Here is a 9,810-nt window from a genome sequence, read left to right as displayed (position 1 = left end):
CTAACTAGTCGTGAGGACTAGTTAACATGAGCCCTCCCCTACATTACTTGCTCCCCATCTAGGTGACATAGAGAGGACTGGTTTGGGACACGAAAGAGTAGGGATCTAGTCCCACCTCTGCTACCAATTTCCTTATGGCCTTGGGAAGTCAGCCTCCGCTCTGGGTCTCAAGTTCCCCATATGGAAAACAAACTTTGAAATCTACTGTCCCATTTTGGGATAAACGACTTCAGTCTTACTTTATTGGGGGTGGGGGGGAGCAGCACACTCAGAATGCAATGCAAAGGGTGGGTGGAGTGGATGGATTGTCTCTTTGGGGAAGGGCAAGGCAGGAAGAAGGTCGGCTCTGCAGTGCAGGCTGCGAGCACTGGAGTTGAGGGTTCAGGTTTTAGGTTCTGAGATGCTCAGAGCAGGAAGAAGGGAGTATGGGTTGGGCTCTTGAGAAGGCTTCTTTCTGGAGGAGGGACTTGCGCAGGGTTTTGAAGCATGGGTACAGGTTGGGGAAAGAAGCAAGCATGCGCAAAGAGTGGTCCGGAGGTTAAGAGGCTCCGGATGGCTTTGCCCAAGGGGTGGGGTGGGGGAGGGAAACTCTGGTCCCAGAAGCGGTGGTCCAGTTCCTCACTCTGCGTGGATGTGCGGCTCCTCCAGAGGGCGCTGTTCCCCAGGAATCCGTCACTAGCGTCAGCGCGAAGCTGGGACTCTTCGCCGGTCCCTTGCTCTGCTTCTGAGGGGCTTACGCGGCTCGGCGTCTCTCCCGAGGGCTCGAGCAGCCCGCAGTGTTTCCCCGCCCAGGCAAGCCTCACGGATTAGCCTGCCTGGGGCTCCGAAAGGCTAAAAGCGACGGTGAGTGTGTGTGTTTTGCCTAGGGTGCCGGGTTCGGACAGATCTGCCCCTCCCTGCCCTGCTCCAATTCAAGGCTCCGGAAGGGCGTCGGGTTCCCGAGACTCGCTGCTCCAGGAGGCGGCGTGTACTTGGTCGCAAGGAAGCCGCTGCTACAGTCCGCCCGGCCGTGTGCAGCGCAGTCCTGCACGCTCTCCCCATCGCCCCCCAGCTCCCTCGGCACCGTCCCGGACCCCTACCCAGGCTCGCACCCTCACACCTTCTTCCTTTGCCCGGGTGTCGCTGCGGGCTGGGAGCGGGTTTGCAGTTCCTCGAGCAGGTCGAGTGTCTTCAGGCCCTGGGGTAAAGGCGAGTCCTTCGGGGCATTCCCCGGCACAGATGGTGCATTCGGGCGGGGAGGACTCAGGACCTGCGCGGGTCGCGCCGGGAAATACTCAGGCATCCAGACCTACTGTCTCCCATGTGGGCAGACCCACAGCACACACACGGACAATGAAACAGACGCTCAGACCGGGAAACCCAGGACGCACTTAGACATCAGGGGCACTTAGACCTGAGGCTCCCTGTCCAACGCACTTGGAAGCGGCCCCTACTCCCCTGCCCCCTGCACGTCCCCCAAGAGCGTGGAGCCTGCTCTACGGCGGTCGCTGCGAAGCCTGCCCCGGATCCCGCGTTTTGGGAGCTGCGCTGTTTTCACCGTCTCCTGAGCCCTCAACCCTCTTCCCACGAAGGAGAGTCGACAGGCCCCGCAGCTCGCCCTGGTCTCAACCGCCACGCAGTGCTCCTGCCGTAGGGTGCGAGCCCCCCACCACACAGTCCCAGGGGGGTGGGGCTGGGAGGGGTCCGTGGCCAGGTGTAATGGAAGGAGACACTCCTCCGAGAAGCGGAGGGTACGCAGGTGTGGGGGTTGCTGTAGAGGTGCCTGAGCCATGAGGTGGGCAGGTGGACTGGCGGCGAAGGCGCCCACGGTGGAGTCCCTGCCAGCGCTGTGTTTGCCCGGCCTCTCTCTGAACTTGGATGCGGAGTCCCGCTCCAGGAAGCCCGACTGCCAGAGGCTCGCCGTGCAGCTCAGACGATTTGGAGTCTCCCGCCTCCCAGCCGGGCGGAAGGCGCCGATTGCTCTGTAGCAGGCGAAGATCTGGGTTGGGCATTGTGGCGGCGGCTGCAAACAGCCCGCTGGCCCCGGAGTTGCAGCCCCGTAAATGGGAGGGAAGAGGGGGCGGCTCGCCGCTTTCCCTGAGGCTGACCAGGTTTGTGAAAAACAAAAAAACGAGAGACGGGCGCAGGCCTGGTGTACCCCTGCCCAGCTCAGGCCTCGCTGTGCGGCCCCGAGGGGCGGAACTCCCAGCCTAGGAAGGCCGCGTGCGGTCCGTCCGCTCAGCCTCCGCCCTAGCCAGCGCAGTGCCGCTCTTCACCAGTTTCGCGACTGACTTAATTATATTCTCATGATCGTCTGAGAACTCTCATTTCCAAGCGAGAACAGCACGCCTACTGGGACTACAAGAAGGGAAGGGAGGAACCATACTGGGAGGGGCGCCGCTGACAGCAACGCCATCTCAATGAACACGCAACAACTCCCCGGTTATCCGAACGTACTGGAGTAGGAAACTCCTCAAGAGACATCCCCCTCCCGCCCAAGGGAGGTTGCCAAATAGTGAGGCTGACTAAGGAAGAGGCTGGGCACGACCAGTGAGTGACACTGTAACCAGCATCAACTGAGCCTGTTGCCTCCCGCTTCTTGGAGGCTGTAGGCATGCGTGCTAGACCCAAGCTTCTGGGAAAGCGCCGAGGTTTTCACAGAAGGGAGTTGACAGACTCACGCAGGGTCGCAGAGGCGAGAAAGGCTGGAGCCACGGAGAAAAGCAGAAACTAAACGAATTCCGACTCTCCCTTCTCCCAACCCTGTTAATTTACTCCTGGCATTGTTCAAAACAAACTGGCCCAGAACCTAGGGAGGGATAAGAGGATCCCAGAAACACCTCTCTTAGGGCAAGAACGAAGCTGGGTCAGGGGCTAACCAGTTATTTGGATAAACAAGATCAGGTCTGGGCTGGGAGTCCCCACAGCTGGGTCCAACCCAACCGGGGCCCTTCAAAAGCCTGGCAAGTCAGATGATTTCCTGGGTCTAGATTTCCACTTCTGTAAAAGTGGAAAAAGTGTGTGTTTGAAGGGTCTGGATGATTCCTTAAGATCACACCCCACCCCCATCTTGCAGAACGGGCTGGGTGGGGTCAGGGGGTGTCTGTATCCCCTTTCACCAACCTGTGTCTCAGCAGCAACACAGTTGGAGCTGGACCAGGCAGAGACAGGGGCTGACGGCTGCAACTGCTCTGTAGAGCTCTGCCTGGAGCATTAGAACCAGGATATCTGGGCAGCAAATGCTTCAGCCAGTCTTCATGAAGCTGGGCAGGGGCCTGGAGCCTGGGGAACCAGGAGAGCTCTGGCAAGGAAGGAAGCTACTTATTCATATTTGACATTTTATAAATGAAGACATTTTGAAGGTGAGATGGAGTAGGATTGTGCAAGACCTGTTTTTCTCTCCGTTTACTTAAGACACTAGCAGAGCTGAGCTGGGTTGCAATTGGTATATGGTAGACTGTGGGGTGTCTGTGAAGTGACAGAGATCTTCATATAGTAACAAGCAAGCTTGGGGTATGTGTAGAGTTGCCAGATAAAATTAATCTGCTAAATCTAGCAACCCTAGGTATGTGAGTTTATCTGGACTCATTAAGAGGAAACTTTTCTCCAAAGACTTTTTTTTTTTTTCTGGAGAGCTCTATCACCTAGGAAATTCCAATTCCATGGCAACTAGTCCCTGCCCAATTTCTTGTCCATAGCTTAAAGACTGGACCTCTTCTCTTTTTCCCAGGGACAATGTTTATGCAGGCCCAGCACACTAGTTGGATTCTCTTGGTCTGGGAAGGTGGGGCAGAGGACTTGCTCTCACAGGATATGAGCAACCAGACCTGCCTTCCACCTTCCTCTGGCTGGGGAGGATGGAAAACTTTATCATGAGGATTCCTGGACAAGGGTTGCACCTGGCCCTGCTCTGTCTTGGACAAGCCTAGGAAAGTCCCTTCCCCACTCTGGGCCTCTTGTTGCCCCGCCTGTGGAATGGGAGAGTTAGATTTACATTAGATTATTCCATAGATTAGAGGCTGCTGTTAGATGAAAGGGAGAATTCATTCACCCTCACATAAAGTCTTGCTGAGATACAGCTTGCAGGGGCTGCAAATTCCCTCCCACTCTGCTCTCAATGCTTATTTACAGGGGACCTAATTCAGCACAATGGCTGGAGATGGCAGTGGTAAACCAGTGGGGGACTGGACCAGGGCTTGAGATCAGGTGGGAGACTACAGCATCCATAACCCCCTTCTCTCTTGCCGAGAGTCTGTAAAATGCTCCAATACCCTCTTCAAAAGTAGCCCAGAGTGGATTCAGTTACTTACTTTTGCATAGTAGTCATGACAAAGGTGTTTTTAATCTCATCTTTATGGAGTTAGAAACAGAAGCACAAAGTGTTAAGAAACTTATCCAAGGTGACAGAGCTGGTAAGTAGTGAAGCCAGGATTGGGACTCCAGCAGCCTGACTCCAGGGTCCCAAATCTTTACTACTATGCAGAGCAGGAAACTGAGGCTGGGAAGGGGAAGTAACCTGTTGACTGTCATACAGCCTTGTGACCGTGGAGCGCAGCTGGGTCTCAGGCCTCGCATGCCCGAGCTTTGACCACTGCGCGGCGCTGTCGGGGCAGCAACCCGTCCATCTACTCAGTTCTCGACAGCGTCCAGTGCCCATCTTCCCTTTCCCCTCCCTAGAGGTTGAGATGGGCCCAGTCTGTGCTGGTGCTACTCGTTGCTGGGTTCCTGGAGGGAGACCAGGAGGAGAAAGAGGCCTAATGGGATGGAAGGAACCCAGCTGGCGAGAAAAAGGGCACAGGACCAACCTTGTGTGCACAGGATCCCGAGATGAAGGTTAAACTGGCCCCGGCTGTGGTCAGGGTTCATTGAGGGAGGTCTCCGTGGGGTTCTGCTGCCTGTCTGCGGAGCCTACAAGTCCCGCCAGAAAGTTGGGAGGCAGACCTTCAGTGCGACTAGGAGTGGGGGAGAGGGGAAAACTGAGCGAGGGATTCCCAGACCCACGAAAAGACAACCCAGCAAATGCAAGGTTTCCACAGAAAACGGCAACAGAGATTCACCGAGGGCGAGAAAGACAGAGCCACAGAACTGGAGACAAATGGATACCAACACAGAACAAGGTTGGGGTACAGGCAAATTCAGAGCGATGGCCAGGTCCACGCTCCGGGAATGCGGGCGCCGCAGAGAAGCTTCGGGAAGGGAGCGACGGGTAGGCGGCGCACTCCCCGGGTCTCCCTGCGCACACTGCCGCGTCCAGAGTTCTGCGGCGCGACCCGGGGACTGGGGGTTGGGTCTCGGCCTTGGAGGGAGCAGCGGGGAGCAGTCGGAATCTCTCACCTCTCCGAGGCCCGAGGAGAGCTCCAAGTTTGCTCCTCGCGATCACTCAAGTGCGTCTCCCTTGGGCCGGAAGCCGCTCCGGCTCCGGCGGGCCCTGCTCCCACGGTGTGGGTCCCGACGCTGCCTGGGGGAGAGATGAAGGGTGGGGGCTGTCGCTCCTTCTCTCGGCTCTGGCTGGCGCCCGCGTGAACCTTAACATCCAGGTGCTGAGCGCACTGAAGGCAGCGGCTCCAGGGAACAGTGTTGGCGGAGTATGCGGGGAAGAGGAGGGCCCGCCTCCGGCCACCCGAGCCGAGCTCCCGCCGCGGCAGCTGTTTGTTCCCGCCGGGCCCCTCCGCGGAGGCACTCAGTCAGTCCCCTCCCGCCCGCCCCACCCCGCTCAGGGAGCTCCGCCCCGGGCTCGCGCTCTTCCGCCTTAGGCAGCAGCTCGGCGGGAGGGACAAATGCCCTGACCCCCCCCAACCCGCCCGCCCGCCACCTCAGGGGGGACCCGGGGCCGAGAACGGTCAGGGTGAGGGGAAGGCCTCAGCTCCTTCCGCCCGCGCCCCGGGTGAAGGGCCCGATTCGGGCTCCCGGGGCGGCGGAAAGAGCCGCTAGTCGGGTCCTCACCGAGAGGTGAGAGCGGCCGATTTGGGCCACGAGGGGGCGCTTAGGAGCTGGGGACTCCCCTCCCTGCCCGCCTCAGTCCCCCGCCCCCTCCCCGCCCGCGCGCAAAACACTCGCCCCAGAGGCAGCGCAGCGGAGCCCGAGCCGCGGCCGGAGCTGAGCCGGAGAACGGCGGTGGCGGCGGCGGCACCATGACCCTGGGCAGCTGCTGCTGCGAGATCATGTCCTCCGAGAGCTCCCCGGCCGCGCTGTCCGAGGCCGACGCAGACATAGACGTGGTGGGCGGCGGCGGCGGCGGCAGTGGTGGCGGGGAGCTCCCTGCCCGCTCCGGGCCCCGCGCCCCCCGGGACGTGCTCCCGCACGGCCCCGAGCCTCCCTCGGAGGAAGCCGAAGGAGACGCAGCTGAGGACGAAGAGTCTGGCGGCTGCTCGGACGGCGAGCCCCGCGCTCTAGCGCCCCGGGGGGCGGCGGCCGCGGCAGGAAGCCCCGGGCCAGGCGCGGCGGGGGCCCGAGGCTCGGCGGGGCCCGGGCCGGGACCGCCGTCGGGGGGCGCGGCGACGAGGAGCCCGCTGGTGAAGCCGCCCTACTCGTACATCGCGCTCATCACCATGGCCATCCTGCAGAGCCCCAAGAAGCGCCTGACGCTGAGCGAGATCTGCGAGTTCATCAGCGGCCGCTTCCCCTACTACCGGGAGAAGTTCCCCGCCTGGCAGAACAGCATCCGCCACAACCTCTCGCTCAACGACTGCTTCGTCAAGATCCCCCGCGAGCCCGGCAACCCCGGCAAGGGCAACTACTGGACGCTGGACCCGGAGTCGGCCGACATGTTCGACAACGGCAGCTTCCTGCGGCGCCGCAAGCGCTTCAAGCGGCAGCCGCTACCGCCGCCGCCACACGCGCACCCTCACCCGGAGCTGCTGCTGCGCGGCGGGGCTGCGGCGGCGGGGGACCCCGGAGCCTTCCTGCCGGGCTTCGCCGCTTACGGCGCCTACGGCTATGGCTATGGGCTGGCGCTCCCCGCCTATGGTGCCCCCCCGCCAGGCCCAGCCCCGCATCCACATCCACACCCGCACACCTTCGCTTTCGCCGCCGCCGCCGCGGCCGCGCCTTGCCAGCTGTCGGTCCCCCCAGGTCGTGCCGCTGCGCCTCCCCCCGGACCTCCGACAGCCGCGGTGTTCGCAGGCGCAGCCTCTGCCCCGGCCCCTGCGCCTGCCCCGGGCACAGGGTCGGGCCCGGGTCCGGGCCCCGCAGGCCTGCCCGCCTTTCTGGGCGCGGAGCTGGGCTGCGCCAAAGCCTTCTATCCCGCGTCCCTGAGCCCTCCCGCAGCCGGCACCGCTGCTGGTCTGTCCACCGCACTCCTGCGCCAGGGCCTCAAGACGGACGCGGGCGGTGGTGCGGCCGCCGGGGGTGCCGGGGCCGGTCAGAGGCCTTCTTTCTCTATAGACCACATCATGGGCCACGGTGGCGGCGGGGCAGCACCCCCGGGCGGAGGCGAGGGCTCGCCGGGATCGCCGTTCGCGGCGGCGACGGGCCCTGGGGGTCAAGCCCAGGTCTTGGCCATGCTGACTGCCCCGGCCCTGGCTCCAGTGGCCGGCCACATCCGCCTCTCGCACCCCGGGGACGCGCTCCTGTCCTCAGGGTCCCCGTTTGCCGGCAAAGTCGCGGGTCTCAGTGGCTGCCACTTCTGAACTGCCTCGTGCTCAGGGCCACTTAGGCCCGCACTCCTCAGTGTCTCCCGGGAACTGCGGTCCCAGCGGAACTCAGGGAGTCTATTTATGAAGAGTCTCCAAACCTTGGGCCGGCGCGCGTGACTTGGCACTTCAAGCTCCACGCTCAGAATCGGATAGTTGGGACGAAGCGGGCTCCATCTCTCAGGGAGAGGCCCGGGTCTGTGCGACCGACGAGGTCGCAAGCCATGATCCCATTGCAGTTTGAGCAGTAAAAGGGGGCAGGAGGGAGTCTTCGCTTTTTCCCAGCCTCTGCGCCTCTGGTAGCCCCGGAAGAATGCTTTCCCGGAGAGATGCCTGTCCCGGCCCTGAGGATCCCGCCAGAAACACCAACTGCGCCAAGAGGTCTTCCTCTCTGCCTCTCCCTCCTTCCCCGACTTTGAGGCCCTGCTTGTCCAATATTATAATTGAAAGACACCTATTATTCGCTTCGTACTTAAAAGAAAATTTCAACTTTTTCCCCCTGCTGTGTTCCAAGAAAGGTCGTTTTCTCTGAAGCCTAAAGCTGTATCTACACAGGCAAAGCTGAACGGAGAGATGAAGCCGGGGGTGTCCACCATCCCGGCGGCAACTCTGGGTCTCACTCCATTAAGGGGCATCCCCTTTTATGTTGGGGTGCTTTTGAAGGAACTTTTCCCCTTCCCGTGGCCGGCTGGGTCCAGCCAACCAGGGCCAGCAGCCTTCCAAGCGTTCTGCTCTGTCCCAGGCCCTGGGATATTTATTGTAGCTAAAGGCAATGAGGTTGGGGTGGGAGAGGAGGGTCTGGGTCAGGGACTGGAGAGGTGGGGGTGGGGTGGGCAGGGCACATCCTGTGGCAGGGGGTCCTGTAATTATGTGTAAATATCTGTATAGCGGGCTGCGATCTGCGTTCTCCGTCCACTGGGTGTGCATTGATTTAGACTTCTCCACTACAGGGAGACCCTGTGAAATCTTCTGATGGTTTGTGTGGAAGAAAAGAAAAATCTGTCTCCCCCCACTCCCTATTGGTGTCAATTGAATAAATGTATGTGAACTCCAGCCATCACCAGCTCTGTCTGCTTGCCTGCACTCCTCTTTCTCCCAGTCAGGGCTCTCACAGAAGATCCCCAGCTTTGGGGCAGAGGTGGACTGAGGAAGGGCCCTGAGCAGCCCGGGCAGGCAAGAGGAGGTTCGGTGCTTGTCGGGTACAGGGTACACTATGGCTTTGGCCTTTGTTGTTAATGGGCCTGGACTCTGGGAGGCTTGTGACCCCTCCAGCACTTTCGTTTTCGCTCTGCTCCAGGAAAGTTTCTGCCTGGGGTTCCACAGAGAGGTTTTGTTTTACCTGGCCTGGGGAGTCTCACCTCCTTCAAGTTCAGACTTCAGCGTGGCCTGGGCAGATCTGAGAGTCCAGTGCTCATGGACACTACACCTTTTAAGTACAATTTAAATGACTGTGTCTCTTGATGCATTTTCCGTATGCCTCTGTGTGTGGAGGCTTTTATGGAGCTTGTGATTTGTGTTTGTCTGGGTCATCACTTATCTGTGCCTTGTTGTCCTTTTTTTTTGGTGGTGGGGGGGTGAGTTGTATTTCAGGTTATCTATGTGTTTATTTCTATGTGTGTCTATGGACGTGTGTCTCTGTGATTCTCTATCACTGTCTCTTTCTGTGTCCCTAAGAGGAGAGAGTGTTCTCTTTGGCCACTGTGGGGCCTTCTTTTATCCTCTCTTTCCTCTCCTCCCCCATGGAACAGTCAGAGTGAAAGGCCTGAATTGGATATTGTGAAATCCTTCTCTTTTCTAGCCTGAGGGGTAAGAGCTAAAGGAGACAGTGTGGTCAGTAGTACTCTCTTAGGGTAAACCTCCCCAACCCTGGAGCCATGCTCATGGCTAGAACCTATTGCCTGAGTGCAAATCCATTGGACTGGCTGGAGTCTCCCGTAAGTCCTTTGAGCCTCCCAGCTCGCTGCCTGTGCCTGGGACTCCCAATGGCCAGGTTTGCAAGCTTGTTGGGTGAGAGGTGATGTTTTGGGTAAAACAAAGATGGTTACTGTGTAACTCTTTTCTCTGTACATTCAACTGAGGTCATAGGAAAGGAGAAATAATGGAGGTGCAAAACAGGCAGGTAAGCCTTCAAGGAAAATAGAAGCAGAGGGCAAGCGTTGGGAGACAAGTAACAGAGAGAAGGAAGAAGACATGTAGAGAA

The 9,810-nt window shown here is 59.6% G+C and overlaps 1 protein-coding gene across 1 annotated transcript; it reads left to right on the top strand.

The window, feature by feature from the left end:
- Positions 1 to 6,110: 6,110 nt before the first annotated feature.
- Positions 6,111 to 7,649, top strand: FOXD2 (forkhead box D2; the record flags this gene model as incomplete). The annotated part of the gene is made up of 1 exon (XM_081055860.1): positions 6,111 to 7,649. One exon carries the CDS (start codon positions 6,111 to 6,113, stop codon positions 7,605 to 7,607), a length of 1,497 nt encoding a protein of 498 aa, XP_080911986.1. The 3' UTR covers positions 7,608 to 7,649.
- Between the last annotated feature and the right edge of the window lie 2,161 nt (positions 7,650 to 9,810).

The sequence above is a fragment of the Rhinolophus hipposideros genome, assembly GCF_964194185.1.
Source record: "Rhinolophus hipposideros genome assembly, chromosome: 8".
NCBI classification, from domain to species: domain Eukaryota; kingdom Metazoa; phylum Chordata; class Mammalia; order Chiroptera; family Rhinolophidae; genus Rhinolophus; species Rhinolophus hipposideros.
Note: the sequence above shows the minus strand (reverse complement) of the source record. Positions and strands in the feature narration are given on the sequence as shown.